We start from the raw sequence: 16402 nt of genomic DNA, 5'->3' as shown, positions 1-16402 counted from the left end.
AAGCAAACAGATTTATATTCATAACCCCAAATCAAAAACAGCTAGTCTTTTAATAAACTCTTTGAGTTGTCAAGCAAACTGTGACCATAGAACCTCCCTGCTGAGATAATTGTAGGTTGTGGAAAGCAACTTAACATTAATAATGACATAATGATAGTCCTTGGGCAAATGTCAACAAACAGCTATTGTAGCTGATAGGAAAGAATGCAGGGAGGTGGTGGTGGTGTAGTGGTAATGTCACTAAACGAGTAACCCAGAGGCCCAGGTTAATGCTCTGGGGACTCAGGTTCGAATCCCACCATGGTAGCTAATGAAATGTAAATTGTTAATGAATCTGGAATTTAAAAGCTAGTATTGGTAATAGTGATCATGAAACTATTGCTGATTGTCATAAAAGCCCATCTGGTTCATGAATGCCCTTCAGGGAAGGATATTTGATGACGGGCCTACATGTGACTCTAGACCACAACAATGTGCTTGACTGTTAACTGCCCTCTGAAATGGCCGAGCAAGCCACTCAGATGTACCAAATCGCTACAAAGACTACAAAAAGCAATGAAGCCGGATGGATCACCTGGGATCAACCTCGGCACCGGAAGTGACAACAGCAAACTCAAATATGTGGACCATGTGAAGCCCATGATACTAACATCTGAGGGCTGGTGCCAAAATTGAGAAAGCTGTCTCACAGACTAATCAAGTAACAGCATGCCATTGTTATACATGCGGAATCATACCTTGCAGATAATGTCCCAGACACCACCAGCACAATCCATGGGTATGTCCTGTCCCACCGGCAGGACAGACCCAGCAGGTGTGGCAGCACAGTGGTATACAGTGAGGAGGGAATTGCCCTGGGCATCCTCAACATAGACTCTGGACCCCATGAAGTCTCATGGCATCAGGTCAAATATGGGCAAGGAAACCTCCTGCTGATTAACTCCTACCACCCTCCCTCAGCTGATGATTCAGTGTTCCTCCGTGTTGAAAACTACTCAGGGGAAGCACTGAGGGCGGCAAGATTGTAGAATTTACTCTGGGTTGGGTCTTCAATGTCCGTTACCAGGAGTGGCTTGGTAGCACCACTACTGACCGAGCTGGCCGAGTCCTACAGGACATAACTGCTAGACTGGGTCTGCAGCAGGTGGTGATAGAACCAATAAGAGGGAAAAACCTACTTGACCTCATCCTCACAATGTACCTATTGCAGATGCATCTGTCCATGACAGTATCGGTAGGAGTGACAAGCCGTACAGTCCTTGTGGAGATGAAGTCCCGCATTCAAATTGAGGATACCCTCCGTTGTGTTGTGTGGCACTACCACCGTGCTAAATGGAATAAGTTTTGAACCAATCTAGCAACTCAAAAATGGGCATCCATGAGGCACTTTGGGATATCGGCTGCAGCAGAAATTGTAACCTCATCACAATCTGTAACCTCATGGCCAGTTATATCCCCCATTCTACCCATTACCATCAAACCAGGTGATCAACACTGGTTCAATGAAGAGTGCAGGAGGGTATGCCAGGACCAGTGCCAGGCATACCTAAAAATGAGGCTTCAACAAGGTAAAGCGACAACACAGGACTATTTGCAAGCTAAACAGCGGAAGCAGCATGTGATAGACAGAGCTATACGATTCCACAACCAATGGATCAGACTTAAGCTCTGCAGTCCTGTCACATCCATTCGTAAATGGTGGTGGACAATTAAACAGCCAGTTAAAGAGGATGATCCACAAATATCCCCATCCTCAAAGATTGGGGAGTCCAGCACATCAGTGCAAAAGATAAGGCTGAAGCATTTGCAAACACCTTCAACCAGGAGTGCCTAGTGAATGATCCATTTTGGCCTCCTCCTGAGGTTCCCAGTGAGGTGAGCGTGACTGCCCTTGACATCAAGGCAGCATTTGAGCAAGTATAGCATCAAGGAGCCCAAGCAAATCTGGAGTTAATGGAAATCAGGGGGAAAACTCTGCTGGTTGGAGTCATACCTTGCACAAAGGAAGATGGTTGTGTTTGTTGGAAGTCAATTATCTCAGTTCTAGGACAGCACTGCAGGAGTTCCTCAGGGTAGTTTCCTAGGCCCTTCAGCTGCTTTATCAATGAACTTCCTTCCATTATAAGGTCAGAAGTGGGGATGTTCGCTGATGATTGCACAATGTTCAGCACCATTTGTGACTCCTCAGATAGTGAAGTAGTCCATGTCCAAATGCAGCAAGAGCTGGGCAATATCCAGGCTTGAGCTGACAAGTGGCAAAAAACATTCATGCCAAGTGCCAGGCAATGACAATCTCCAACAAGAGGGAATTTATCCATCTCTACAAGAGCAACTCAGAGGCTAGGAATCCTACGGCGAGTAATTCATCTCCTGACTCACATAATCACAGAATCTTAACAGCACGGAAGGAGGTCAATTGGCCCATCATGTCTGTACCAACTCTCCAAATGAACATTATGACCTAGTGCCATTGCCCTGCCTTTTCCCCGTACCCTTGCACATTAGGCTGAATCTTCTGGCTGGTGTGCGGGTGGCGGAGCCCGCACGCCATCGCTTAAAATATCGCGCGAGTGTCCCAACGTCAGCACGCGGCATCGCGATGTTTCAGTCGGCAGGCGCGCTATGCAGCAGGATGTGCGCCCGCCATTAATTAAAGGCCTTATTAAGGCCATTAACTCACCAATCGACCAGGATTTTGAGGGGCCCGTGTGAACTTCGGCTCAGTGCATGGGCCCAATGGGCAGGTGGGTAAGTGATTTTTTTACAAACCTCATCCAGTGGCGGGATGAGGATTGATGTCGGAATTAAAAAAGTTTAATAAAGTGTTTGTGTACTTCATTAACATGTCCCATCTCATGCGACATTTTCACATGAGGGGGACATGTTAATGATTTTTTTATTTTTCTATTTTTAGAGTTTCACAGACTTTCAGCGATCTCCCTGAGGCAGCACTTTGCCTCAGGGGGATGTGCGCTCTTTCTCGTGCATGCAGTTGGGGAATTCCACCCCCCCACTCACCTACACAGGAAGCGCATAGCTCTTCCTGTCGGGCGACACGCTGGGCTGGCCTTAATTGGCCCCCCCACTTAACATGGCAGCGGGGCCCGTTTCAGCGGCAGTGATCGGCTGCCCACCCGCCGCCAAGTCGGTCTGGCCCACCCGCCTGCCCATCAAGGGCAAAATTCTGTCCATTGTTTCTATTCAAATAATTATCTAAAGTCCTCTTCAATGCCTCGATTGAACCTGCAGCCACCAAACTTCCAGAGAGTGCATTCCACACCCGAACTACTCGTTGTGTGAAAAAGATTTTTCTCACGCACACGTGCTTTCTTTTGCAAATCGCTTTAAATCTGTGCCGTCTCATTCTTGATCCTCTTTACGAGTGGGAACAGCTATCTACTCTGTCCAGCCCCCTCATGATTTTGAACATCTCTATCAAATCTCCTCTCAGCCTCCTTCTCTCCAAGGTAAAGAGTCCCAACCTCTCCAATCTATCCTCATAGCTGAAGTTTCTCATCCCTGGAACCATTCTGGTAAACCTCTTCTGCACTCTCTTCAATGTGTTCACATCCTTCCTATAATGTGGTGCCCAGAACTGTACACAATATTCCAGCTGAGGTCTAACGAGCATCTTAAACAAATTCAGCATAACCTCCCTGCTCCTGTATTCTACACCCCTATTAATAAAGCCCAGGATACTATATGCTTTATTAATTGCTCTCTCCACCTGTCCTGCCACCTTCAATGATCTATGCACATATACACCCAGGTCTTTCTGCTTCTTCACCCCCTTCAAAATTTCACCCCTTATTTTATATTGTCTGTCCATGTTCTTCCTACCAAAATGCATCACCTCACACTTCTCCACATTGAGCTTCATCTGCCATCTATCTGCCCTTGTCTATGTCCTCTTGAAGTTCCACACCTTCTTCCTCACAGTTCACAACACTCCCAAGCTTCGTATCATCTGCAAACTTTGGAATTGTCCCCGCACACCAAGACATAGATCATTAATATACATCAGGAACAGCAAGGGTCCCAATACCGACCCCTGGGGGAGCTCCACTACAAACCTTCCTCCAGCATGAAAAATATCCATTGGCCACTCCTCCCTGCTCCCTATTTTTCAGCCAATTTTGTATCCAAGTTGCTATCCCTTTTATTCCATGAGCAATAGCTTTTCTCACAAATCGGTTGTGTGGTACAGTGTCAAAAGCCTTTTCAAAGTCCATGTACACCATATCAACAGCATTACACTCATTGACCTTTTCTGTTCCTCTTCAAAAAATTCCAGCAAGTTAGTTAAACACGATTTCCCCTTTAGAAATCCATGCTGGCTCTTCCTTATCAACCCATGTTTTTCCATGTGACTACTAATTCTATCCCGATTAATTGTTTCTAGAATCTTGCCCAACACTGAAGTTAAACTAAAACAGAATTACCTGGAAAAACTCAGCAGGTCTGGCAGCATCGGTGGAGAAGAAATCAGTTAACGTTTCGAGTCCTCATGACCCTGCTGAGTTTTTCCAGGTAATTCTGTTTTTGTTTTGGATTTCCAGCATCCGCAGTAGCTTTTAGCTGTTTGTTTTTATCACTGAAGTTAAACTGACTGGTCTGTAATTGCTGGGCTTATCCTTACAACCTTTTTTGAATGAGGGTGTAATGTTTGCAATTCTACAGTCCTCTGGCACCTCCCCTGAGTCTAGGGAAGACTGAAAGGTTATGGCCACCGCCCCTGCAATTTCTACTCTCACTTCCTTCAATATCCTTGAATGTATCGCATCCGGTCCGAGTGCCTTGTCAACTTTAAGTGCAGACAGTCTATCCAACACTTCCTCCTTATCAATTTTGAACTCTCCAAAGCCTGTCCACCATCTACAAAGCACAGGTCAGGAGTGTGATGCAACACTCTCCACTTGCTTGGATGAGTGCAGCTCCAACAACAATCAAAAAGCTTGACACTATCTAGGACAAAGCAGCCCGCTTGATTAGCACCTCTTCCACAAATATTCACTCCCTCCACCACCGACACACAGTGACAGCAGTGTGTACCATCTACAAGATGCACTGCTGCAACTCACCAAGACTCCTTAGACATAAGAACATAAGAACTAGGAGCAGGAGTAGGCAATTCAGCCCCTCGGGCCTGCCTGCCATTCAATACGATCATGGCTGATGTCATTTCGGTCTCAACTCCAATTTCACACCCTCTCCCCATAACCTTTCAACCCATTACTAATTAAAAATCTGTCTATCCCTCCTTAAAGTTATTCAGTGTCCCGGCATCCACTGCACTCTGAGGTAGTGAATTCCACAGATTCACAACCCTTTGAGAAAAGTAATTCCTCCTCATCCCTGATTTAAATCTACCACCCCTTAGCCTAAAACTATGGCCTATCATTCTAGAATTCCCCACAAGGGGAAACATCCACTCCACGTCTACTTTGTCTGTCCCCTTTAGCATCTTATATACCTCAATTAGATCTCCTCTCATCCTTCTAAACTCTAGCGAGTATAGGCCTAAACTGCTCAATCTCTCCTCATAAGACAAGCCCCGCATCTCTGGAATCAATCTAGTGAACCTCCTGTGAACTGCCTCCAGTGCAACTACATCCTTCCTCAAGTAAGGGGACCAAAACTCAGTACTCCAGGTGCGGTCTCACCAATGCCTTGTACAGTTGCAACAACACTTCCCTATTTTTATATTCTATTCCTTTAGCAATAAATGCCAAAATTCCAGTTGTCTTCCTTACTACCTACTGTACCTGCTTACTAGCTTTCAGCTATTCCTACACGAGGACACCCAGATCTCTCAGCACTGAAGCATTCTGAAGTTTCTCTCCATTTAAATAATAAGTAGCCATTTTATTCTTCCGACCAAAATGGATAACCTCACACTTATCCACGTTAAACTCCATCTGCCAAATTTTGGCCCATTCACCTAACCTGTCCATATCCATTTGTAAATTTCTTATTTCTTCATTCACCCTATTTTTGTGTCACCTGCAAATTTAGCTATAGTACCTTCTATCCCTGAATCCGAGTCATTAATATAGATTGTAAATAGTTGGGGCCCAAGGACAGAACTCTGTGGCACCCCACTAGTTACAGCTTGCCATCCAGAAAAAGACCCATTTATCCCGACTCTCTGCTTTCTGTTGGTTAGCCAATCCTCTATCCAAGCTAATATATTACTCCTAACTCCGTGTGATCTTATCTTGTGTATTAATCTTTTGTGCGGCACCTTATCAAAGGCCTTCTGGAAGTCCAGATATACTACATCTACAGGATCCCCATTATCCACTTTGCTTGTCACATCTTCAAAGAACTCTAGCAAATTAGTCAAACACAATTTACTCTTCATAAAACTATGCTGACTCTGATGGATTGCATTTTGACTTTCCAAATGCCCCATTACTATTTCTTTAATAATGGATTCCAACAATTTCCCAACAACATACGTTAAACTAACTGGTCTATAGTTTCCTACTTTCTGCCTCCCCCACCCTTTTTAAATATTAGCATTTTTCCAATCCACTGGAACCTTTCCAGAATCCAGGGAATTTTGGAATATTATAGCCAATGCATCCACTATCTCCGCTGCCACTTCCTTTAAGACCCTGGGATGTAGGCCATCAGGACCTGGGGACTTGTCACCCTTTAATCCCAATAGTTTGCTCAGTACCTTTTCTCTAGTGATGGTGATTGTTCTAAGTTCCTTCTTCTCTATTCCCTCTGCACTCCCTGTTACTACTGGGGTGGTACTAGTGCCCTCCACCGTGAAAACTGAGGCAAAATATTGATTAAGCGTCTCTGCCATTTCTGCGTTCTCCACTATTAACTCCCCAGTCTCATCCTCCAAGGGACCAACATTCACTTTAGCTACTCTCTTTCCTTTTATATACTTGTTGAAGCTTTTGCTATCAGTTTTTACATTTTGCACTAGTTTTCTTTCATAATTTACCTTTGCTCTTTTTATTATTTTTTTAGTAACCCTTTGTTGATCTTTAAAAGTTTCCCAACCTTCCAGCCTGCCACTGACCTTTGCAATTTGGTATGCCTTAGTTTTTGCCTCTATGTTATCTTTAACTTCCTTGCTTAGCCATGGATGTTTTTCCCCCCTCTTACCATCTTTCTTCCTCTTTGGAATATGTTTTATTTGGGAGGAATTGAATATCTCCTTAAATATCTGCCACTGTTCATCAACTGTCCTACCTTGTAGTCTTCCTGCCCAGTCCACTAGGGCCAAATCTGCCCTCTTGCCTATGTAGTTACCTTTGTTTAACTCCAGAACACTAGTGCGGGACTCAAGTTTCTCGCTCTCAAACTGAACTTGAAATTCTATCGTGTTATGATCACTCTTCCCTAGAGGATCCTTTACTATGAGATCATTAATTAATCCCTCATTACACAAAACCAAATCCAGAATAGCCTGCTCCCTGGTTGGTTCCACAACATTTTGCTCCAAGAAACAATCTCTAATACATTCTATGAACTCTGCCTCGAGGCTACCCTTTCCAATTTGATTAGTCCAGTCTATATGCTTATTAAAATCACCCATGATTATTTCCGTGCCTTTCTTACATGCTCCCAGTATTTCCTGGTTTATACTGTGTCCTACTGCTGAACTACTGTTTGGGGACCTATAGATTACTCCCACCAGGGACTTCTTTCCCTTGCTACTTCTTATTTCTACCCAGACTGACTCTACGTCTTGCTCTCCATTGCCTATATCATTCCTCACTATACCACTGATCTCTTTCTTTCCTAACAAAGCTACATCACCTCCTTTTCCTTCCTGCCTATCCTTCTGAAACACTGTGTAACCTTGGATATTTAACTCCTAAACCTGTTCTCCCTGTAACCACATCTCAGTAATCGCTACCAAATCATACCTATTTATCTCTATTTGCGCTGCTAATTCAATAGTTTTATTCTGAATGCTACGCGCATTCAGATACAAAGCCTTTAAGTTTCCCTATTTTCGATTTTTCCTACTCTTATATGATTCTTTGGTGCAATATGGTGTTCACACACTGTCCCTTCTTTTCACTTTTTGGTAACAATCAGCCTCGTCACTAATCTGCACTCTTACCCTCTCCTTAAACTTTGATTTTCTATATTTCCATGCAACTGAACCCTCCCCCCCGAAATTTAGTTTAAAGCCCTATCTACAACCCTAGTTATGCGATTCTCCAGGACACTGGTCCCAGCATGATTCAAGTGGAGCCCGTCCGAACGGAATAGCTCCCTCTTTCCCTAGTACTGGAGCTAATATCCCATTATTTTGAACCCACTTCTCCCACACCAATCTTTGAGCCACGCATTTACCTCTTTAGTCTTATTGACCCTGTGCCAATTAGCTCGTGGCTCAGGTAGTAATCTGGAGATTATTACCTTTTTGATTCTGCTTTTTAATTTAGCCCCTAGCTGCTCATATTCCCTCAGCAGAACCTCTTTCCTCATTCTACCTATATCGTTGGTACCTATGTGGACCACGACAACTGGATCTTTCCCTTCCCACTCCAAGTTCCTCTGCAGCCCAGATGAGATATCCTTAACCTTGGCACCAGGTAGGCAACACAGCCTTCGGGACTCTCGATCCTGGCTACAGAGAACAGTATCTATTCCCCTAACTATACTATCCCCGATTATAACTACATTTCTCTTTTCTCCCCCCCACTTGAATGGCTCCCTATACCACGGTACTATGGTCAGTTTGCTCGTCCTCCCTACAGCCCCCGCTCTTGTCCACACAGGGAGCAAGAATCTCGAACCTGTTGGATAAGGGCAAGGGCTGAGGCTCCTGCATTGCTACTTCCTGGATCCCTCTACCTGCCTCACTCATAGTCACACCCTCCTGTCCCTGACCGCTGGGCGAATTTAAGGTAGTAGAACTCCCCTGCTCTTCTTTGGATAATTGCCACGGGATCTTTTACGCCCACCTGAGAGGGCAGACAGGTCCTTTGGTTTAATCTCTTATCTGAAAGACAGCACCTCCAATAGTGCAACACTCCCTGTCTCGCAATACGTCTTGCCAGGGAAATGACTGTCTTGCTCATAAACAATTAGACCGCACCTTCCAAACAAATGACCGCTACCATTGAGAAGGACAAGGGCATCAGATGCATGGGAATACACCACCTGGAAGTTCCCCTCCAAGCCATACACAATCCTGACTTGGAAATCTATTACCGTTCCTTCACTGTCGCTGGGTCAAAATCCTGGAACTCCCTCCCCAATAGCACTGTGGGTTTAACTACACCACATGGACTGCAGCGGTTCAAGAAGGTAGCTGATCACTATCTTCTCAAGGGCAATTGAGGATGGGCAATAAATGCTGGCCTGGCCAGCGATGCCCACATCCCATTCATGATTTTTATAAAATCATAGATGCCACTCTTCAGCCAATTCAATTCATTCCACATGATATCAAGAAACGGCTGAAGACACTGGATTCTGCAAAGGCTATTGGCCCTAACAATATTCCAACAATAGTATTCAAGACTTATGCTCCAGAAATAGCTACACCCTTAGCCATGCTGTTCCAGTGCAGCTACAACACTGGCATCTACTTGGCAATGTGGAAAATTGCCCACTATGTCATGTCCAGAAAGAGCAGGACAAATCCAATCCAAATTACCACCTGATCAGTCTACTCTCAATCACCAGCAAAGTAATGGAAGGGATCGTCAACAGTACTACCAAGAAGCACTTGCTTAGCAATAACTTGCTCACTGACACTCAATTTGGGTTCCACTAGGGCCACTCAGCTCCTGGCCTCATTACAGCCTTAGTTCAAACAGGGTCAAAAGAGCTGAACTTAACAGGTAAAGGGAGAGTGACTGCCCTTGACATCAAGGCAGTATTTGACCAAGTGTGGCATCAAGGAGCCCCAGCAAAACTGGGATCAATAGGAATCAGGGGGAAAACTCTCCACTAGTTGGAGTCATACCTAGCACAAAGGAAGATGATTATGGTTGCTGGAGGTCAATCATCTCAATTACAGGACATCACTGCAGGAGTTCCTCAGGGTAATGTCCTAGGCCCAACCATCTTCAGCTGCTTCATCAATGACCTTCCCTCCATCATAAAATCACAAGTATGGATGTTCGCTGATGATTGCACAATGTTCAGCGCCATTCAGATACTGAAGCAGTCTGTGATTAATTATACTAATGATTTGGACTTAAATGTGGGTGGCATGATTGGGAAATTTGCAGATGACACAAAAATTGGCCGTGTAGTTAATAGTGAAAAGGATAGCTGTTGTCTCCAAAATGATATCAATGACTTGGTTGAGTGGGCGGTAAGGTGGTAGATGGAATTCAATCCAGAGAAGTGTGAGGTAATGCATTTAGGGAGGGCAAACAAAGTTCAGAAATACATAATAAATGGGATGATATTGGGAGGGGTAGAGGAAGTGAGAAACCTTGTTGTACATGTCCACAGGTCCCTGAAGGTGTCAGGACAGGTGGGTAAGGTGGCAAAAAATGCATATGGAATGCTTCACTGGACGAGGTATAGAATACAAAAGCAGGGGTGTAATGATGGAACTGTATAAAATGCTGGTTAAGTCACAGCTGGAAATTTGTGTATAGTTCTGATCGCCATATTACAGGAAGGATATAATTGTGATGGAGAGTGCAGAGAGGAGTTTTACAAGAATGTTGCCAGGGCTCGAAAATTGAAGCTATGAAGAAAGATTGGAAACGCTGGGGTTGTTTTCCTTGGATCTGAGGAGGCCGAAGGGTGACCTGATTGAGGAGTACAAGATTATGAGGGAATTAGATAGACTAGACAGGGATATCCTGTTTCCACCAGCAGAGGCCAATTACCAGGGGGCACAGATTTAAGCTGATTGGTAGGAGATTAGAGAGGACATGAGGAAAAACTTTGTCACCCAGAGGGTGGTGGGTGTTTGGAATTCACTATATGGTTTGGTGGTGGAGGCAGAAACCCTCAACTCATTTAAAAGGCACATGGATCTGCACCTAAAGTGCTGTAACCTGCAAGGCTGCGGACTAGGTGCTGGAAGGTGGGATTAAAATGTATTTTTTCTTGACCTTTCTAGGTCAATGACCAGAGATACTGATTTACAAGTGATTACCGGTGCTCATACACAAGATAGAGCAGTTGGAATCCAGGCAAATGGACAGTTTGCAAAAGACCAATCAAAACCTATAGAGGAGAGGCATGATATAGTTTGTGGATTATGCAAAAGAGTTGAACAGTTGGAACAAACTTTGAAACTCCACAGGGAGAAAATAACTGATGCTGCTCAAAGAGAAGTGGAACAGATCCGTTTAAAATGGGATTGGGAGAAACAAAAAGATCATAAAAAATTCAAAGATCAAACCAAGCAGCAATACAAAGCCCTTTAGTGTGAACATAAAAAAATCTCAATAACATCCTTGAAATGGCAAAAAGAGATTTTGACCAGAGAATAAATGAGATGGTAACTCACAAAAATGCCGTTTTGACTTTGCTAAATCGAAATGAGAATTTACCACATTCCAGTTTGGAAAAAGGAGCTTGAGGATGGAATTACGCCTACAGTTAATTAAAAGGGTAATTGGGCTGTAGACTTAAATGAAAGATTCTTTGTTGAGTTAAAGATTGGGAATAAGAGGAAAAGAAACCTAAGAGTTGAGTTATGATAATGCTATGATGTACAAATTCTACTAATCCTGTTACATTTATTGACTTTGCTAAAGTACATTTTTGTAATTATACGATATAAAATGTGTCGTTGTGAAACAAGGTGAAAGTGTTTTCTGTTTGGTCGGTAATAGGCTATTGTTAGAAGTTGATGATGTAAGTTTGTGTGAGGTGGAAGTAAGGCCATTGTAAACAAACCTTCACTGTTGTATAGCTTTCTTTCTTTCAAGGCAAAGGTGTTAGGAAATAGAGATAATTTAAGTAAGTTAAATGAGTATCAGGAATAAGGTATATCTTTAAGCTTAAGTTTAATGTATAGTTTTCTATTTGTTGGTTAAAAAGGTGAAACCTGGGATCTCGTTTCATTTTTGGGTGGAGGCAGCAGGTCTAAAGTTCTGTTTGTATACCTGCATTTCTAATGGGTTTTATGACCCTTGAAGTGAAGAGCTGTGTTTTTAAGGGTAGGGTTTAGTGAGGTTTTTTTATATTCATTCATGGGATGTGGGCTTCGCTAGCTGGGCCAGCATATATTGTCCATCCCTAGTTGCCCTTGAGAAGGTGGTGGTGAGCTGCCTTCTTGAACCGCTGCAGTCCATGTGGTGTAGGTACACCCACAGTACTGTTAGGAAGGGAGTCCCAGGATTTTGACCCAGCGACAGTGAAGGAACGGTGATATATTTCTAAGTCAGAAAGGTTCAGGAAAGTTAAAACAAGATTAGAAAAAAACTGCTGTTGCCTAGCAACAGGAGGCCCCACAGAGATAGAAGGGTAGTTTCAGTTCAGTTGAAAGCAGTTGCAGTATAGGAGGGACAGATAGCAAGTCCCAACCTAAAACTGGTGTTGAAGCCAGGATTCTAGAGAGGCTGGACAGCAGAGGGACTGATAGCAAGTCCCAAACTGAAGTTGAAGCCAGCTGCCAGGGGAAGGTGGACAGGAGAAGGAAATGCAGAAACAGGTTCCAGAAACTACAGGATAAAGTTCCCAAATCCAGGGGAGTGGAACAGGAAAGGTCCCAAGAGGACAGTCTAGTCAAAGGACAAGGACAGGAATCTGAGAAAGGTCCTGTTCTGTGGAAGTGAAAGTAAGGAGCAGAGATGAAGGTCCAAGGGGACAACTGAAGGTCCGTAGCTCTTTACTATGAGCATGCGAAGCAGTGGTGTTCTGTTGACACGGCTGAGCATTTGAGAGACAGTGCGTGGAAGGAAGTTTGAATGCACTTGGCGATCCAAGGAAGAGGAACATCGGAAGGAGTGTTCAAAACCCTGGAGGTGGACCATTGTGGAAGGCATCTGAGAGAAAGCATCATTTGGGAGAAGATTCTAAAGCAAGTTCTTCAAGAGTGAAGATTGGAAAGACGGAGTTTAGTGAGACTGGTTGACTCACACATCGTCTGGGGGGAGTTGAGGAGAGATCCATAGCGTCTGTTTGGGGTGGAATCTGTCACTTGGTTTCAGAGTGTGGTGTGCCTGATCACAAGTTGCCTATTGGTTTACATGGACTGTGTACTTGCTGTGAACATTAGAGTATAAGATAGCTTTTGTAACCCTTACGAATCTGTCTATATCTGTAAAGGTACAGTTGTGGGTAAAGAAGTAATACAGTTAATCTTTCCTTGTTTAATAAATGTTTTATTCTTTTGTTAAAAGTTCATCAGCTTACTTCTGTGACTCTGTTCAGTAGCCACTCCTCATGTATCTAAACCAAATTACAAGTTAGGATCTATCAAGCCGGGTTCCGCCCCAGGATTTGGATTGTCCAGTAGTAACATCAGCTGTGATCATAACAGTAGTTAGGCATGTGTTAGTCTTAGTGCAATACACAACAACCCACTTCCAGTGACAGGAATTCAGGCTGGTAATATCAGACACAATCCAACTCAGAGAATGCAAGGGAAATCCATTTTGTCTTTGTACAACTCCATGAAAATCAAGGTAAAAATAGAAAGATTTCTAGTGGAGGCCTGGGTAATATCACACGGTTGGAACTGTGGGAACAATGTCCTTTTTGCGATGGGTGTCTCTAGTCTCCTGTAATGGCCAAACACAATAAGACATGACAGTTCCAATCATAATTTATCTGCAATGAATTGCACCCTAGGGAGGATCCCCCAAGGGAAGCAATAACTCACATTGGGAGATCGCATTTATCAAAAATATGAAAGAAAGTACTTTATAACCTCTGCTATTCTCTGAGAACATAAAGTAAAATCTGTTTCACTTGTTCTAGTCTGCTCTGTCCTAGTCAGAACCTGCTTCAAATAATGAACTGTATCCTGAGAAGACAACTCGTACGGTCAAAGAACCACACTCTTAAGCAGGTTTCTCTCCCCTCATGCATTTTCCTTACCTGGTCTACACCTATTCCAGTATCATTGGTGGGCTTCTTAGGCTGGCTTTCATTGGTGTCTGAGCTCTGGAGCCTGCTAAGGTCTTCAGTAGCAGCCTCTGAATCAAGCTGCATGATACGCAGGCGTTTGTCCAGGTAGACCCTTGTGTGGTGCGGGAGCATGCTGAAAGGAGAATGGGAGCAATGATTTTTTTAAAAATGGCTCAGCACTGCCAGGAACAAGATTTCAAGTATAAATCCAGTGAATCCATATTGGATGTTATAGCGTTAAATTAGGAGGCTGTATATCTGATCTGCACATTGGAGCTCTGACCGCTAAGATCTGCATGGTTGCAAGTTTGGACCTTGGATAAGGACAATGGTGACTAGGGGCAGATGGAGCAGCAACAGAAGCAGCTGGAGGTGCAGGAGCAGCAGTAACAGGAGCAGGAGCAGATGCAGGAGCAGGAGGACCAGGAGCAGAAGGAAGACCAGGAGCAGCGGGAGCAGCAGCAGGAGCAGGACCAGGAGCAGGAGCTGGAGCTGAAGTAGGAGCAGGGGCAGGAGAACCAGGAACAGGAGCAGGATCAACAGCAGGAGCAGAACCAGGATCAACAGCAGGAGCAGGAGCAGCAGCAGGAGCAGGACCAGGAGCAGGAGCTGGAGCTGAAGCAGGAGCAGGGGCAGGAGAACCAGGAACAGGAGCAGGATCAACAGCAGGAGCAGAACCAGGATCAACAGCAGGAGCAGGAGCAGCAGCAGGAGCAGGAGCAGGGGCAGGAGAAGCAGGAGCAGGACCAGGATCAGCAGCAGGAGCAGGAGCAGCATTAGGAGCAGCAGTAGGAGCAGGAGAAAGAGCAGGAGCAGGTGCTGGAGGTGCAGGAGCAGCAGGGACAGGAGAAGGTGCAGGTGCAGCAGCACCAGCAGTAGCAGGAGGAGTGGGAGCATCTGCAGGAGCAGCAGGAGGTGCAGGAGCACCAGCAGGAGGAGCAGGAGCAGCAGGTACAGGAGCAGGAGGAGCAACAGAAGCAGCAGAAGAAGCAGGACAGCAGGTGCTGGAACTGCAGGAGGAGCAGCAGGAACAGGAGAAGCAGGAGGAGCAGGGGCAGGTTCAGGAGCAGCAGGGGGAGGAGCAGAGGAGCAGCAGGACGAGCAGGAGCAGGTTCAGGAGCAACAGGGAGAGGAGCAGCAGGAGGATCAGGTTCAGGAGGAGCTGGAGAAGCAGCAGGAGCAGGAACATGAGAAGGAGCAGCAGCAGGAGCTGGAGTTGCAGGAGCAGCAGGAACAGGAGAAGGTGCAGGAACTACAGCACCTGCAGCAGCAGGAGGACCAGGAGCTTCAGCAGGAGGTGCAGGAGCAGGAGTCGCATCAGGAGTAGGAAGAGGTGCAGGAGCATGTGCAGGAGCAGGGGGAGGTGCAGGAGCATGTGCAGGAGCAGGAGCAACAGGAACAGGAGCAGCAGGAACAGGAGCAGTAGGTGCAGAAGCAGGAGCAGGAGGAGCATAAGAAGCAGCAGCAGAAGCAGGACAGCAGGTGCTGGAACAGCAGGAGGAGCAGCAGGAGCAACAAGAGCAGAAGCAGCAGCAGGAGCAGCAAGAGCAGGAGCAGCAGGAGGACCAGGTGTGGAGCAGTCAGGGGAGGAGCAGAGAGCAGCGGGAGGAGCTGGAGAAGCAGGAGGAGCAGGTCGAGGAGCAGGAGGAGCAGCAGGGGCAGCAGGAGGAGGAGCAGCAGCAGGAGGAACAGAAACAACTAGAGGAGCAGCAGGAGCAGCAGGAGGAGGAGCAGGAGGAGCAGCAGAAGTAGCAGGAGCAGCAGGAGTAGCAACAGGAGGAGCAGGAGCAGCAGGAGGAGCAGCAGAAGGAGCAGGAGCAGCAGGAGGAGCAGCAGAAGGAGCAGGAGCAGCAGGAGGAGCAGCAGGAGGAGCAGGAGCAGCAGGAGGAGCAGCAGAAGGAGCAGGAGCAGCAGGAGGAGCAGCAGGAGGAGCAGGAGCAGCAGGAGGAGCAGCAGGAGGAGCAGGAGCAGCAGGAGGAGGAGCAGGAGGAGCAGGAGCAGCAGGAGGAGCAGCAGGAGGAGCAGCAGAAGGAGCAGGAGCAGCAGGAGGAGCAGCAGGAGGAGCAGCAGAGGCAGCAGGAGGAGGAGCAGCAGCAGGAGGAACAGAAACAACTAGAGGAGCAGCAGGAGCAGCAGGAGGAGCAGCAGAAGGAACAGGAGCAGCAGGAGGAGCAGCAGAAGAAGCAAGAGCAGAAGCAACAGCAGGAGCAGAACTAGCAAGAGGACCTGGAGCTGCAGGCCAGGCAGAACAAGAGGGAGAAGCAACAGGAACAGCAGGAGGAGCAGGAGTAGTAGGAGCAGCAGGAGGAGAAAGTGCAGGAGGAGGAGCAGCTGGAGGAACTGGATGAGCAGCAGGAGGAGCAGG

At 46.0% G+C, this 16402-nt stretch overlaps 1 protein-coding gene across 1 annotated transcript in view; it reads right to left on the bottom strand.

Moving 5' to 3' along the window:
- LOC144681154 (dynein axonemal heavy chain 6-like) overlaps positions 1 to 16402 on the bottom strand; it is a gene marked incomplete at its 3' end in the record, with an annotated part of 934896 nt that overhangs the window by 852889 nt on the left and 65605 nt on the right. The window contains exon 9 of the mRNA XM_078542881.1: positions 14008 to 14170. Coding sequence (XP_078399007.1) covers positions 14008 to 14170 — 163 coding nt within the window. The remainder of the gene's footprint in view (positions 1 to 14007; positions 14171 to 16402) is intronic.

The sequence above is a fragment of the Cetorhinus maximus genome, chromosome 5, assembly GCF_964194155.1.
Source record: "Cetorhinus maximus chromosome 5, sCetMax3.hap1.1, whole genome shotgun sequence".
Classification (NCBI taxonomy): Eukaryota; Metazoa; Chordata; class Chondrichthyes; order Lamniformes; family Cetorhinidae; genus Cetorhinus; species Cetorhinus maximus.
Note: the sequence above shows the minus strand (reverse complement) of the source record. Positions and strands in the feature narration are given on the sequence as shown.